Source organism: Somniosus microcephalus, chromosome 1 (assembly GCF_052327205.1).
Source record: "Somniosus microcephalus isolate GS21.2 chromosome 1, FLI_Smic_1.0, whole genome shotgun sequence".
Taxonomy (NCBI): domain Eukaryota; kingdom Metazoa; phylum Chordata; class Chondrichthyes; order Squaliformes; family Somniosidae; genus Somniosus; species Somniosus microcephalus.
Genome location: NC_140987.1, coordinates 122,859,923 through 122,877,022, shown reverse-complemented (window position 1 = coordinate 122,877,022; position 17,100 = coordinate 122,859,923). Strand labels below are relative to the sequence as shown.

The window sequence follows — 17,100 nt, the reverse complement described above, 5'->3', positions numbered from 1 at the left end:
CGCCCTGTGCGCTTTACCCTCTCTCTTACCCCGTCGACGCTGCTCGGCCTTTTCTGTGCCGTTGGTCGGCTCCAGCCGCCGCTGTCCGGGAAGGGTCTGTGCTGTACCTGTTGCCAGTCTGTTGCTGGATCGTCGTGGCTGGAGAACCAAGCCCAGCTCTCAACAGCCTCCCCTGCGATGTTCACTCTCTGCCGGATGACTGGGCGGTTGCTCGTGGTCGACGCCCGTGCTTCTGGCCTTGACTTTCTTCCACCGTCCTCCCGGAGTGAATCCTTGGAAGGAAATGCAGAGTTGCAGGTAGATTCGAATCGACCTCGTCACCACTGTTGAATCCGTGAATCTTAAAGTATGGTGTTCTTCAATAACTAGACGGAGGCTGCAAATTAACAATCAACAGGTGTTTGCTGGAGGAGGGTAGCCTAAAGACTAACAGTACAGATGCCTGCTCAAGGCTTATATACAGGTGTGGTCACTGCCAGTACTACAGTATACAGAAGCTGTAAAAGTAGTTCTCTCTTAAAGGTACATACACTACACTCACCACACTAAATTCATCCGTTAAATCTGCTTGGAGATAGATGCTCGGCTGACTAAATTACCAGGCCTAGACTTGTGTGGGGACTACTAATTCATATAATCTATTCCTACATCTTTTGGTTATAAATCCAGAGAAAGGTATTTGATGAGAATTGTTCCAGGAAATAAATGTCAGGGTCGTCATTAGGGTTGTGCAACTGCATGGGGCTCCAAGCACAATCAGGGGCCCCGGGGCAGCTGGTGAGCATCATTGGTTGGCTCCCCGGGATGTAGCCAGAGTGTCGGAGCCCCATTGGTCGCGACTTCCTGAGGGATGTTGGAGGGTGCCAGAATCGCAGATTTAACGGATTCCAGAATCAGTTGATATTTGGTTCACAGGGGTGCAGGGTCCATACAGCCGCCCACATTCGATGCTTACCGGCTCTCAGCGGCTCCGCTAAAGGTAAGGCTTGTGCTTCCAGTTGTACAAAAAATTAAAATAGATGTTTTATATATAAAAAATTACAGTCACTGCGGCAACAGAGGGTGAATCAATTTCATTCATTTATTTTTGCCTTTAGCAAGTGTAACAAATTTTCCAGAACTTAACATTTGAGATGCAAAACCCTCAGGCCATCTTAGCCCATCACCTGAGCAAGGATATTCAGAATGAATTTATTGAGTGGATTAGAACTCACATCCTTCAAGCTACAATGAATCAAGTTCATAGTGCAAGATATAAAGAGCGGGAGATTCTGAGAGTAGACAGAGCGGAAGATTCGCTGACTATACAGAGCGGGAGATTGTGTGAGTATACAGAGCGGGAGATTGTGTGAGTATACAGAGCGGGAGATTGTGTGAGTATACAGAGCGGGAGATTGTGTGAGTATACAGAGCGGGAGATTGTGTGAGTATACAGAGCGGGAGATTCTGTGAGTATACAGAGCGGGAGATTCTGTGAGTATACAGAGCGGGAGATTCTGTGAGTATACAGTATTTGTTGAGTATTTCTCTTTCTCTTTTTCTCTAAACTAGGACATTGGTTTAAATTAAGAGCAGTGATTATAAATTAAAAACTATATATAGACAATTGAGTGATGTTCCAAAACTTGAAAACCTAATTAGTTAAATAAAATACAATAGAGATGTTAGGGCAGGTGATGTGTTGCAGCTGTAGCATGTGGGTGCTGGAGGATCCTAGTGTGCGATCACATCTGCAGTAAATTTCTGCAGCTCAAGGAACTTCGGCTCAGAGCTGATGAGCTGGAGTCCAAGCTTCGGACACTGCGATACATCGGGAGGGAGAAAGTTACCTGGATACTTTGTTCCAGGAGGCAGTCACACCCCTTAGCTGAAATACTTCAAATTTGGACAGGAGGGTGTGACTACGAGTGAGGCAGGTATGGGGATCCAGAAGGTAGCACTGGAGGAGCCTCAGCCCTTGCACTTGTCCAACAGGTATGAGGTTCTTGCAGCCTGTGTGGACAAGAGCAGGGACAATGAGCAAACTGACCACAGCATCGTGGTACAGGGGGCTATTCAAGTTGGGGGAGTAAAAAGGAATGTAGTAGAGGTAGGGGACAGTATAGTTAGGGGGATAGATACTGTTCTCTGCAGCCGAGAGCGTGAGTCCCGAAGGCTGTGTTGCCTGCCAGGTTAAGGACATCTCCTCGGGGCTGGAGAGGAACTTGGAGTGGGAGGGGAAAGATACAAGTTGTCGTGGGCCATGTAGATACCAACGACATAGGTAGGACTAAGAAAGAGGTTCTGCTGAGGGAGTATGAGCAGCTAGGGGTCAAATTAAAAAGCAGAACCACAAAGGTAATAATCTCTGGATTACTACCTGAGCCACGAGCAAATTGGCATAGGGCCAATAAGATCAGAGAGTTGAATGCGTGGCTTAAAGATTGGTGTGGGAGAAATGGGTTTTGATTCATGGAGCACTGGCACCAGTACTGGGGAAAGAGGGAGCTGTTCCGTTGGGACGGGCTTCACTTGAACCATGCTAGGGCGGTAGATAGGGCTTTAAACTAAATAGTGGGGGGGGGCAGGGAGGATTCAGGTGAAGGGGAATTTAGAAAGTCAAAGAGAAAGGAGAAGGCAAGAGTGCAGGGTAGTGAAAGGGGTAATAATAACCAGAATGTGACAGGAGGAGGCAGAGCGTACGGACATAAGCGTGCACCAGCAAATAAAGTCAGGGTAGGGAAAAATGGTAAAAAGACAAAATTAAAGGCTCTTTATCTGAATGCACGCAGCATTCATAACAAGATCGATGAGTTGACAGCACAAATAGAAATAAATGGGTATGATCTGATAGCCATTAGAGACGTGGCTGCAAGGTGACCAAGGCTGGGAACCGAATATTCAGGGGTATTTGACATTTCGGAAGGACAGGCAAAAAGGAAAAGGGTAGCTCTGTTAATAAAGGATGAGATCAGTGCAGTGGTGAGAAATGATATTGGCTCAGAAGATCAAGATGTAGAATCAGTTTGGGTGGAGATAAGAAATAGTAAGGGAAAGAAGTCACTGGTGGGAATAGTCTATAGGCCCCTTAACAGTAGCTACACTATAGGACAGAGTATAAATCAAGAAATAATAGGGGCTTGTAAGAAAGGTACTGTGATAATCATGGACGATTTTAATCTTCATATAGATTGGACAAATTGGCAAGGGTAGCCTTGAGGACGAGTTCATAGAATGTATTCGGGATGGTTTCTTAGAACAATATGTTGTGGAGCCAACCAGGGAGAAGGCTATTTTAGATCTGGTAATGTGTAATGAGACAGGATTAATTAATGATCTCTTAGTAAAGGATCCTCTAGGGAAGAGTGATCATAGCATGAAAGAATTTCAAATTCAGTTTAAGGGTGAGAAACTTGGGTCTGAAACTAGTGTCCTAAACTTAAATAAAGGCAATTAAAAAGGTATGAAGACAGAGTTGGCTAAAGTTGACTGGGAAAACAGATTAAAGGGTAAAACGGTAGATAGGCAGTGGCAGACATTTAAGGAGGCATTTCATAACTCTCAGCAAAGGTTTATTCCAGTGAGAAAGAAATACTATGAGAAGGATGAACCATCCGTGACTAACTAAGGAAGTTAAGGATGGTATCAACTTGAAAGAAAAGGCATACAATGTTGCAAAGATTAGTGGTAGGCCAGAGGATTGGGAAACTTTTAGAAACCAGCAAAGGATGACACAAAAAATAGAGGGAGAAGATAGATTATGAAAGTAAACTAGCAAAAAATATAAAAAAAAGACAGTAAGAGCTTCTACAGGTATATAAAAAGGAAGAGAGTAGATAAAGTAAACATTGGTCCCTTAGAGGATGAGACTGGGGAATTAATAATGGGAATCAGGAAAATGGCAGAGACTTTGAACAAATATTTTGTATCGGTCTTCAAGGTAGAAGACACTAAAAGCATCCTAATAATAATTGATAATCAAGGGGCTATAGGGAGGGTGGAACTTAAAACAATGACTATCACTAGAGTAAAAGTACTAGGCAAACTAATGGGACTAAAGGCTGACAAGTCCCCTGGACCCGATGGCCTACATCCTAGGGTCTTAAAAGAAGTAGCTGCAGAGATAATGGCCCAGAACTTGGTGTCGGGGGCTTGCCGCGCGTGCAAGCCCCCGATGTGCACTCACCCTGCGCGCCGACATCTGAAACCTGGCCCGCAGTGGATTTCCTGTCAGTGGCCCGGTTCTGATGTCGGCACGCTGTGCTAACCTGACCCAGCGGCGTAGTTAGTGCGATGTGCCGGCTGGGATCAGGTGAGCGCTGTTCAGCCAATCAGGGGAGGGGAAACTTCATTCATAAGTTTGAGAGTAAGAACTGTCAAACTCATGAAAAGTACTGCACCCCAAAACACTACTTAAACTTTAAATAAAATTTAAAAAAACATCCCAATCATTAAATTAAGTATAAATAAGTTAAAAAAAATAATTTAAACAATAATTTATTTTTTTGAAAAAAATAAATTTTTAATAAAAAGGGTCTAAAACTAAACTCGATTCTTTAAAATAATAAACCTGTGGGGAAAAAAAATCTAAATTGCACTAAAACACCACTTACCTGTAAAAATAAATACTTACGTGTGCCTTTACACATGCGCAAATCCCCCAAAACAGAGGAAATCCAAGACGCACGCGCTGCCCCCTACAGCGCACGCGCTAGCCTCTTCACCTCTTGGGTTAGAGGAGAGGAAATGCCGGTTTTCAGCGCATGCGCTGTGCATGCTGAAAACCGGCATTTCCTCCGGCCAGACGCACGAGTACCCCTTCCGTACTCACGCGTTTGGGGAGGAATTACTGCCCCAATGGATGCATTGGTTGTAATCTACCAAAATTTCCTGGATTCTGGAGAGGTCCCAGCGGATTAGAAAATCTCAAATGTAACGCCCCTATTCAAGAAAGGAGGGAGACAGAAAGCAGGAAACTATAGGCCAGTTAGCCTAACATCTGTCATTGGGAAAATGCTGGAATCCATTATTAAAGAAAGTAATAGCAGGACATTTAGAAAATCATAATACAATCAAGCAGAGTCAACATGGTTTTATGAAAGGGAAATCGTGTTTGACACATTTAATAGAGTTCTTTGAGGATGTAACGAGCAGGGTGAACCAGTAGAGGTAGTGTATTTGGATTTCCAGAAGACATTCAATAAGGTGCCACATAAAAGGTTACTGCACAAGATAAGAGCTCACGGGGTTGGGGGTAATATATTAGCATGGATAGAAGATTGGCTAACTAACAGAAAACAATGAGTCAGGATAAATGGGTAATTTTCAGGTTGGCAAACTGTAACTAGTGGGGTGCCACAGGCATCAGTGCTGGGGCCTCAACTATTTACAATCTATATTAATGACTTGGATAAAGGGACCATGTGTATTGTAGCTAAATTTGCTGATGATACAAATATAGGTGGGAAAAGCAGGCTGTGAGGAGTACGCAAAGCGTCTGCAAAGGGATATAGATAGCTTAAGTGAGTGGGCAAAAATTTGGCAGATGGAGTATAATGTGGGAAAATGTGAGGTTATCCACTTTGGTAGGAAAAATAAAAAAGCAAATTATTATTTAAATGGAGAGAGACTATAAAATGCTGCGGTACAGAGGGATCTGGGGGTCCTCGTACATGAAACACAAAAAGTTATTGCAAGGGGAATGGAGTATAAAAGTAGGGAAGTCTTGCTACAACTGTACAGGGCGCTGGTGAGACCACACCTGGAGTACTGTGTACAGTTTTGGTCTCCTTATTTAAGGAGGGATATACTTGCATTGGAGGCAGTTCAGAGAAAGTTCACTAGGTTAATTCCCGAGATGAAGGGGTTGTCTTATGAAGAAAGGTTGAGCAGGTTGGGCCTATACTCCTTGGAGTTTAGAAGAATGAGAGGGGATCTTATTGAAACATATAAGATTCTGAGGGCGTTTGAAAAGGTAGATGCAGGGAGGATGTTTCCCCTCGTGGGGGAATCTAGAACTAGGGGGCATAGTTTCAGAATAAGGGGGCTCTCATTTAAAATGGAGATGAGGAGAATTTCTTCTCTCAGAGGGTCGTGAATCTTTGGAATTCTCTACCCCAGAGAGCTGTGGAGGCTGAGTCATTGAATATATTCAAGGCGGAGATAGACATATATTTGAGCTACAGGGGAGTCAAGGATTATTGGGAGCGGACAGGAAAGTGGAGTTGAGGCCAAGATGAGATCAGCCATGATCTTATTGAATGGCGAGGCAGGCTCGAGGGGCCAAATGGCCTACTCCTGCTCCTACTTATTATGTTCTTATTATATTGGCCCTAAATTTGCGGTTGAGATGACGACGGACTGTCAGCATACACCGTCATTCCGCCTTTGAAACTGACCGCACCATTGACAGCTTCGAAACAGGCTGTGCCATGCGCCCCACCCCCCCACCACAAAGCCGGCAATCTGTGTAATCAGCCAAGTCATTGAAACGGAAGAAAACTTCGCCTCTTCCGCAGTAAGTACACGGTTAAATTCCCCGCTAAAAGTTAGACCCAAGGGGATTAGGTGTAACTGGGGTTTTGACAGCGTTGTTACTGCTAAACAAATGTTAAGGGCCTGGAAAACTAGTTATAATTTTGTGCAGTGTGAAATTTGTCCATTTTAATAAAAAAATTTAATTTTAAGAAACTTTTCAAAAAATGTTTTACTTCTTTTTTTTTAAGTTTGACCATTTTTATTTCAGGTTTGCCTGTTCCCCATGTGAGAGCCCCAATTTTTGTTCAAAAATGTTAAAATTTTAAGAACTTACTCACTTGTTCGCCGTCTGTGAGAATTCTGCCTTTTGATTAGCTGCTTAGACAACCTGTTGACATTACAGCAGTTCGAACAAGGGGATCCCCACTACAGTCCGTTGATTTGAACTGAAGGTCGGAAAACCCAAAGTTCTCGATACAGGGATTGCGAGACCCTTGTGCGAAGCGTACTATGGGGCCAGCAGCGAACGCCTTTGCTTTGCTGTTGACCGCAAATTCTGGGGCATTATGCCATGGTTATGCACAGCACGCCAGATGTTAATCACACTGAACAGCTGTCGCTGACATTGCGTAGAGTTACCTATTGAAAGGGTGCCTTTTCACAATCGTACAAGTGTGAATTTGATACCAGATTACGTAGTATTTATTATCATTGTTTAGTAAAATGTAGGGGTCCCAAACTGAATAGGGCTCCGACAAGGCAAACGCCGCCCCTGATAAATGTTGTTCATGAACAACCTTTTGAAATTGGTTGAACCATGAAGTAGCCATAGCTCTGGCAAAATATCCTCTGACCCACTCCAGACATTCCCTCACTATTCACTGGTACAGCACTCCCAGACCATTAGCAAACTTCCACTGTAATATGTATTTTTTTTTTACCCTGCAGTTTCCTTAATCTACAGTAACAAGCTTTTTCAAATTTCCTTGCATTCTGGAGTTTTTGTATATTCACAGTATATTTGATGTTTTGCAATAAATATTGTTCACAGCAGGGGGCAGAGTGGTCTTATAGATTAGCACACTATTTGTTAACTCTGGGATCTACATTGCAGTCCAGCCCAGACTAGGGAAACATAATGGTCTTTTATCTTAGTGAAGCTGCCAACATGACATGGTGCTGAAATATGAATACTGCTACCTGCAGCAAGCTACTAATATAAATGGGGTATCACAAATGTAAGCAAGTGGTATTATGTTCAGATAGTTATCTACTTGAGTGTACGAATGCGAGAACCAGGAGTTTTCACTTTTTAAATAAAAAAATATACACAAAGAATTCACTGAAGTAAAAGATGATGGCCCAGATATTCTTCCCTGTAGTGCCTGGGAAACATAAAGTTCCCAGGCTCTAGAGAAGAAAATGGGATAGAAACCTATAACACCGTCCCTGCTCGTTTTATGTAGCCCGGGATTTCTGGATAGATGGACCAGGGAGTACGCCTGCAACAGATGCAGGATGGGTTGGACATTCCCGGCCCTTCTGCCTCAGTTTTCTCTTGAATTGAAGGAAGGGCACCCATTTTCAGGCACGCCAAAGGTGGTGGCATTAGGCCTTGCGCCCAAGTCTCCCTCAGATCAGAGGGTTTCAGGGGACCAAGCAGCAAGGCAATGGAGTCCTGAGAAAACAAGTCCTACCTTATTTTGCAGTCGCCTATGGACCTTTGGGTCTCGAGGCCTCCTGACTGCTGTTCTTCCCCGAAGGCCCGAGACCAGCAGTCCGTCCCGTAGCTGCAGGCCTCTCAGGTTAGCTGTGCCCGTGTAATACCCCCATTTCCCAACATAAGCAAGCTTGCGCTGGAATGTGACTGAACCATGATGATGACTCAGCCCATTAAATTCAGGTGTCCTGAGGCCAAGACAGAGACAGCACACTTTGAGTACACTATACCTGTCCAGCGCACAGTAAAGAGGGCGGGGGGGGGGGGGGAGGCAGGGAGAGAGGAGAGAATATTTTGGACGAAATGTTCCCACACTATAATGACTGATTATATACTTTCACCTTCCTTTGATTCTTGGCCGAAAGCACCCTCCCCCTTCCAGCTACACCCAACTGAATGATCACTTCTGTTCTCTGCTCTGAGTCTGGATTTTCAACGGTTTACTTGATGATATCTACAGGTTCTAGAAAAGCAGGCATTACTATTTTCCTCGTTCTTTTTTAACCTTACAAAATGAAATTATTTGCAAATTTAAGGATTTCATGCAATCACTTCGACATTTAAGTTATTATTTTGGATGCCAATACATATTTCACCAGTTGCTTTTGTTCCCAGTAACTCCCGCAACCCCCATTAATACCTGTTGCAAATCATCAAACTTTAAATAGTTCCTGTCAGACAAATGGGAGATCTTAGTCTGCTTAACAATTAGTAGTACTGCTCATCAATCTCATATCAAAAATGAGTGAGCTTAATAAAATATAAATATTGGAGAAATAAGTCTGAAATATGGGTGACATTGCAGTAATTAAGAGATTGCATGTTCACCTTTCACCAGTGTGGGACAAGGGCTGTTGTTTGTCATAATTTGAACCTTCTGATATTTGCCATCATACTCACACAGGCTATGACTGGGTGTTGGAGGAATAGGATATTGTTCAACTATATCATGTTTGTTCTGTTGCTTAATTGAGGATACAGAAGAAATGATAAAATAATAAGCAATCAATAGTCAAAAAATAAATGCAAAACCTTACCATAGTTAAATTGACTGTTGGACTTTTCACAGTTGATGATGTTGAATCGATAAGGAACTGCATTCCGCATTCCACTCACTTCAAAGTAAAACCACTGGTGGTGATGATTGCTATTTATATCAGAGTTAAGGATGAGATCATACTCAAACCTAGAAATAAACGAAGGCAATAGAATAAATTTGACTAACAAGTTTTAGGCAAAAGACACACACCAAGGGAGTGAAGTTGGCCTATGGCAGTAGTGCGAGATGGGATAAAAGCGAATCGGCAGCCCTTTTTACATTATGCCCAATTTTCTTTTCCAATCACTTCAATAGAAAAGAAAAGAAAATGGGGCGCAGTGTAAAACATGCTGCCGATTCGCTATGAGCCCATTTCGCGCTACTGGCAAAGACCAATTTCACCTCCCAAAGTATAGAATTATAATTATTCTGCAATATTATTGAACAAAGAATCAGAAATGCCAATAAATTGGGTAAGACATCACATTAAGTGACACTACTATTGCACACAGAATTGGTGCCGGCTCCACAACTTTTTGCCTCACCAACAAGTTGTGCCACGGAGTTTTAGAAAACAGTTTTAGCCCACAATTCCCCATATAGGTTTCCATTCTCTGGCATAGTGCTAGAGGGAAGTTGATGTTTGGATTCAAACACCAGATTGGAAGGATAAATTCAGTATTTAAAGGCTTTATTTGCACTTCTCTCTTTTCCCCACCTGGTGGTTGGCTCAGGAACGTCATTGGCAAACATTTGGGAGCCAGCCTTTTTCTCATCCTGTTGAGTGAAGAATTTGATTTGTGTGACCTATGCATGTTATCTATTAACCACAACAGATTGTATCCCTTCTAAATTTCCTCCGTAAGCACTGCAACTTATATTGGGGTTCAGTGCCAAAGGTACCAACCAATTCAAATGCTCCCACAAAAATTGTCCATTCATGTATGAGGCGAAACAGTAAATGTTAGTAAGTCATATTTCACTATAGGGGCTTCACTGGGGAACGATATTGTTCCCACCTGATGTCCATGTACAGATGCTTTCCAGTGGTAGTGACTGAGTGGCAATCAAAATTGGGAGGAAAATTGTTACCCATTGAACAAGATGCTCGCAATAGGGCAACACTTGGGAGCAGTGAGTGGTGATTACAAAAGAGATTGGTGAGATAAAGTGGAAGTGGGAAGAATGGAAGCCAGTGTAGTTATGAAGAAGACCATGATGAGGGGAATGGTGTGTAACAAAGTTTAAAATACATGTTTATAGACGGGGTGGGGAGGCTTGGAATGTGGGTTTACAGGAATGGGAGAAATGGCCAACGAGTGGCCTTGGAAGGGGGGGGGGGCGGGGCTGGAGCGCAACGAGATATTGGAGCGGTGTGTGGGCGTGTGGTATGATGGGACGTTGGTGCCGGGATGTGGGAGAAATGCAGTGAGGTTAAGGGATCCGAGAACAGTGCAGGTGGTTTTGGTATGTGGGAATTGCGGGAGGGGATTGTGGGGTGCAGCAAGACTGGGCTTTACATCAAAGATGTGCGGCACCCAAGCATTGACCTTTACTTCAATATTGACATGATGACAACACCTTAAAATATTGACATATAAAGTGTAACTAAAGAATTGTGACACAGGAAGTAAGGTTAATGCTTATAGGAAGTGTGTATCATGCACAACTCTAAATAAATTGTGACTAGGAACCTGGGGTAAGAGCAGTTGAGCCAGGAGAAGGAACTCGGGGGCAAGTCATAGCTTAGCCGAAGGAAAAAAGTTAACTGTCCCTGTCCATAAATGGGAGCATCTTCCTGGCCAGAAACTTGAAGATATGCGGTCTGATGGCTTACGACAGAATTAAAACACAAAGCCAAAACTGAACAGCACCACCAGAGTTGGGAGATTGAACGATGGAACAGAGATTACATGGTCAGAGTTAACTTGAAGCAGTAATAGTGAAAATGGAGTTAAATTTGAAACTGTAAAAAATGTCAAGAAAGACCAAGTTTTGTAAACATTATTTACATGTTTTAAAATCAAACAGCAGCGAAACCAGAGTCAGGACCAGGAACATATTAGCATATTAAATTCCTGGAGCACAACCAAAAGGCCAAGCCAAGGTTATGTTATTTTTTAAAATCATTCTTGGGATGTGGGCATCGCTGGCAAGGCTAGCATTTATTGCCCATCCCTAGTTACCCTTGAGAAGGTGGTGGTGAGCCGCCTTCTTGAACCGCTGCAGTCCGTGTGGTGAAGGTACTCCCACAGTGCTGTTAGGTAGGAAGTTCCAGGATTTTGACCCAGCGACGATGAAGGAACGGCGATATATTTCCAAGTCAGGATGGTGTGTGACTTGGAGGGGAATTTGGAGGTGGTGGTGTTCCCAAGCACCTGCTGCCCTTCTCCTTCTAGGTGGTAGAGGTTGCGGGTTTGGGAGGTGCTGCCGAAGAAGCCTTGGCGAGTTGCTGCGGTGCATCTTGTAGATGGTACACACTGCAGCCACGGTGCACCGGTGGTGGAGGGAGTGAATGTTTAAGGTGGTGGATGGGGTGCCAATCAAGCGGGCTGCTTTGTCCTGGATGGTGTCAAGCTTCTTGAATTTTTATGTATATTTTTTTTTAATTTAATGGCAGCCAGGAGCTGGCCAAGAGCAGAGCAGGAGAACCAACCCGGGGTGAATGAGAGCGCGTACAGAGCACGAATGATGATGGGATTTTAAATTCCTTTTTGAACAATGAGTGGGGTTTCAAAGTAGGGCCACACTTCTTAATATTTTTTGCACAGCCAGAGTGGGGATCAGGACCACTAACACCTTCACATGAGCACCATAACCACAAGTGGTGCAGTGATGTAAGAGAAGGCCCAGCACCATCTTCTCTGAACAACTAGTGATGGGCAATAGTTAGGGCACAGCCAGCAATGCCCACAACCCAAGAACAACATTTTAAATATTTGCTTATTGTAAATGCTGTTGTAGCATTTCGCCATTATAAAATATCAACATAGAAATGAGATTGGAAAGGTTTGTGAACACGATATGCATGTCACACACGCATCTTGTTAAAAAGCTTACCTGGGATGTTTTGTGATAGATCACAAGACAGACACGTCACAAAACAGCCGAGGTACGCTTTTTAATTAGATTTTTCTAGAGCAACACGAATGCTCACCCGGTCCCACAAAAATTTTCCGGACCGCTGCTCGTCTGTCTGCGCCTCCCCACCCTTTTAAGATACAATGACTGACTCAGCTCCACATAGGAGCTGCTAGAATTCCCACTCTCCCAACCAGCGAGCTGTGAGCACTGGCCCTCAAAAGAAGCTTGCATCTCACAATAAGGACTTTGGGCAGGTGACACGAGTGGTCATTCCACCACCTGCCTCAAGCCAACCCAAAGTGAAAATAGCCCCCACTGTATTACATCATGAAACATACAATATAAAAGCCACTGATTTATGATGATTGAATGTCAAATTGTGTATTTATTGCAACGCGTTGTGCCAATGCTAATATTTCCTACGTTTCTCCAGTGACAACACTTCAAAAGTACTTCATTGACTGTAAAGCGCTTTCCGATGTCCTGAGGTTGTGAAAGGCGCTTTATAAATGCTAGTCCTTTTTATATTTTCAGGCTCGAATTGCATGATTCAGGTAGGAGGTCTGCAGAGTTTGATGCTAAGCAGTGATCATGAAAGAGAATGGTGGATGGGTTGCAAGCACGAAGTTTGGAAATGGAGAGAATGGTGTGGGGAGGTGGGTCATGGTCTTAAGGTTTGGGAGAACGGGTGTCAGGACTGTGGATGCAATCAAGGGGGCAGGTGCAGTGGGGTTCACAGTAGTGACGTGGGTAGTAATTTCACAGCAGTGACTTATTGATTAGGGAAACCTGTATTATTTAAAAATAGATACTGCTGTGTATTTATTTCAAATATTATAGGTTTTCCCCACTGCTGGAGAATCAATGTCGCAGGTGGGTTGCAGAATAGGTTGACAATGGCATAGTGGCAACCAGAGGTCAGAAGGGAGACGGGGCAGCTGGAGATGAGACCAGGGGTGTCTGTCAGCTGCGAATTTTAAGGGAAGATTTTGTCTCATTGCCTCCCATCCATCATCACCCACGGTCTCCATCCATTACCCCAACCACCTGCCTACAGCTCCTATTCCAAGCACTCAGCTTTGGAACATGCTTTTAGTTTTTTTTAAAGTGCTTATACTGTTTTTGTTGTGTGTATACAGTACAAGCTTTAAAAAAATCAGTGCCAGTTCCTCACTTAGTGCAAAAAACTGACACAAAGACAGTAGCAGAAGTATCTTTACAATCAGAACCTAGCGAACAGGCAATAAAGATTCAAAAGTCGGGGGGGGCAATCCAGTTTCATCAATCTCCTTGACTTCTTTGATTTAGTGATAACCCAGGTGGACTGTGGAAACTACACTTACATACGGTTTTTGACAAAGTTCCACACAAAAGACTATTAAAAATCCTCAAAGTTGTGGAGTTTCAGGGGAAATCTTGAGAATGGATAAGAAATTGGCTGAGGGTACTTGTTGAAGGAGGTATGTCAGGGTGGGAAGAAGTACTGAGTGGGGTGCACCAGGGATTGTGTTCAGACCACTATTATTTCTTATCTACGTCAAGTTGGACTTGGATTTCAAAACTCAATGCAAACTGGTCAAATTTGCAGATGACACCAATCTGGAAGGGACAGTAGATTTGAGGAAGTTCAGAGGTTACAAAATGAGTTGCACAAAATGTGTAAGTGGACAGAGTAATGATGACAGATGAAACTTAATGCAGACAAGTATAAAGTGCTCTACATAGGAAGAAAAAACAGATGGCATCCGTATTCCATGAATGGTGTTGAAATAGCTAAAGATGAAGTTGAAATAGACTTAGGATTCTTAGAAGAGTTGATGCTTAATATGTCCTACCAATACAGAGCAGCAATCAACAAAGCCACAGAATGCTAAACTAATTGTCAAAACAGTAGATTATAATTCAGACAAAAGTCACACACAACCTGCATAGTGCACGAGTTAGACTTCAGCTCATGTGCTGTGCCCAGTTCTGGGCACTGAGGCACAATGAGTACATTGAAGCACTAGAGGCATTGCAGGGGACAACCACAAGGTTGAGCCATAGTTTTAGTGGTTTAAGTTATGAGAGAAGAATGGCTAACCTTAAGCTGTTGAGCCTTGAAAGGTGCTTAAGGGATGATCTTATAAAGATATACAAGATAATGAACGAATAGAAAAGGCAAATCTAAAATATCAGTTTAAACTAAATTGAGAAAGTAGGAGACACTGGTTCAAATTAGTATAAGGCAGATATCCTGAAGTTCTTCTTTAGACAGAGTTGACAATGCATGGGATAGACTCCCAGATAGGAGTAGTGGAGGTGAAAACCCTGGGATCATTTAAGAAACAATTGGATGCTGCAATGGAGGGACTTTAGGCCTTTTGGATTGTTGGGCTAAAATGGGCCCAATACCCTTTCCCATCTGTAATTATCTTGTGATTGAACTAGGGGAGAGGGGTGGTAATGAGTGACAAGCAACCCAAAGCCTGAGGCCCATGGAGGGGGTGCAGTAGGCAGCTCAAGCCCTGAAACTCCAAATTAGCAGAACAAGCACGGCAAATGGCAGTAGTGACAATGTGATGGATGTGGCAATGGCAGCGGTAATGGGATGGAAGGTAGCAGGTGGCAATAGGCAGGAAGGAGGGGCGACGGTGGGAAGAATGGAATGGCGGCTGCAATAATGGGGGATGGCCATGACAGCCTGGATGGATTGCCCTCACTGCAGCTGGAATTGATTACATAATCAATGGATTAGTACTACTGTGCCATCTAGCTTGGAGGCTCAACTAGGAGGGCTGATTCAGAACTGAATTGAAACCATAACCAAAAAAATGACAGAAAAGTGGGAAAGAAACAGTGCAAGCAAAAAATATTATTGGAAGTAAATATGTGCGCACTATAAATAAGGTTTTTAATAGATATTCCATAGAATGTGCTATGATAGCAATAACTTATATTCATCATAAGAGTTTTATATGGAAATTACTGAATAAACAAGCAACGGTAACACTTGACTGCTGGTGTCATAAATGGAGACCTCTGCTCAAATTAGTGCCACAGCGAATCAATGCCCAATTCCAATACTTGCGGGGTGTGGGGGGGGGGGGGGTGGAGGGGTGCGGGGGGGGGGGGGGTGGAGGGGTGCGTAGGAGGGTAGTGGTGCAGGGAAAGGGTTGGCCTTAAAGAGCCTTCCAAACACTGGTCATAAACACCAAGTCAATCATCTCTGATGTTAATTGGCATCCATAAATGGGACCATCTCTAATCCTGACCAATTTCTGAAAAATTATTTTAAAATGGAAGGTACGATAAATTATGCAGCATTTTAGGAATGTTCCAGCTAATGCAAGCGATAGGATATGTTCTTCCAAAAAAAAATCTCATCAACCTTACTTTCTGATCTGAATTGCTTTTTGAAGATTTCCAGATTCAAATTGTGAATTGAACCTCAGTGTTTCTCCATCTTCAGATACTGGATAGCTAAATGAGGGGGATAAAAAAAAGCATTGAGTACATACATTTAGTAAAATCATAGGTGAACATTAAATTATGAAGCTAAAAATTGGCAACTTTTATTAACTCACCTAAGAAAATCAAGATCATATACAATTTTGTCAATAATGTCATTTGCATGGATCAGTCTCTCAATATCTTGGAATATTTTTGTTCTGTGGTAGAAAAAAATAATGTTCCATTGCATTGCATATAAATGTAGTGAAGAATGATGCAACAGATTTTTTTTTAAAGATAGCATTGTGCTCACATTAAACTGGCTATTCATAGTGTAAAACAAAACCCAAACAGATTAAGGAAAGTTAACTATTACAAAGTATATTTGCCAAAACTTTTAAAAACCAATTCACAGATCTAATTTACTAATTTGATTTGGAGTTTAAACATTTCTTAGCTAGTTAATAGATTAGAACCCTTCCCTGTAGTTTACACAAATAATTAAACCAGCTCATAACAATTATTAAAATAATCAAACATGTTTAAAAAATAAGTTAAGATTTTCTTGGTAGATTCTGTATTGCAATTTCATGCTATGAGCATTTCATGAAGGATTTAGATAGAGTAAATAAAGAGAAACTGTTTCCAGTTGCTGAAGGGTCGATAATGAGAGGGCACAGATTTAAGGTGATTGGCAAAAGAACCAGAGGGGACAGGAGGAAAAATGTTATTACGCAACGAATGGTTAGGATTTGGAATGCACTGCCTGATACGGGCGGTGGTTGATACAGATTCAATAGTAGCCTTTAAAAGGGAATTGGATAAATACTTGAAGGAGAAAAAATTGCAAGGATATGGGGAAAGAGCAGGGGAATGGGACTAACTGGATTCCTCTTCGAAAGAGCTAGCGCAGACTCAATGGGCCGAAAGGCCTCCTTCTCATAGAGTCATAGAGTTTTACAGCACAGAAAGAGGCCCTTCGACCCATCGTGTCTGCGCCGCCCATCCATCCCTGTCCAGTCTAATCCCATTTTCCAGCATTTGGTCCATAGCCCTGTATGCAATGGCACTTCAAGTGCTCATCCAAATGCTTCTTGAATGTTGAGGGTTCCTGCCTCTACCACCCTTTTAGGCATTGAGTTCCACATTCCAACCACCCTCTGGGTGAAAAAGTTCCTCCTCAAATCCCCTCTAAATCTCCTGCCCCTTACCCTGAATCTATGCCCCCTTGTTATTGACCCCCCTACTAAGGGGAAACGTTCCTCTTTGTCTACCCTATCTATGCCCCTCATCATTTTGTACACCTCAATCAGGTCCCCCCTCAGCCTTCTTTGCTCCAAGGAAAACAACCCCAGCCTGTTTAGTCTTT

General features: G+C 42.9%; 1 protein-coding gene across 6 annotated transcripts in view; it reads right to left on the bottom strand.

The window, feature by feature from the left end:
* Nucleotides 1–17,100, bottom strand: part of agtpbp1 (ATP/GTP binding carboxypeptidase 1) — a 410,793-nt gene that overhangs the window by 168,545 nt on the left and 225,148 nt on the right. For all 6 annotated transcript variants that reach the window (XR_015078056.1, XM_085985173.1, XM_085985187.1 and 3 more), the window contains 3 exons: nt 15,866–15,949; nt 15,675–15,761; nt 9,214–9,362 (listed from right to left, as the gene is read on the bottom strand). Coding sequence is in view for 5 of the 6 variants with exons in the window: in XM_085985173.1 (XP_085841299.1) it covers nt 9,214–9,362; nt 15,675–15,761; nt 15,866–15,949 (320 nt within the window). In the remaining variant the exon portion in view is untranslated. The remainder of the gene's footprint in view (nt 1–9,213; nt 9,363–15,674; nt 15,762–15,865; nt 15,950–17,100) is intronic.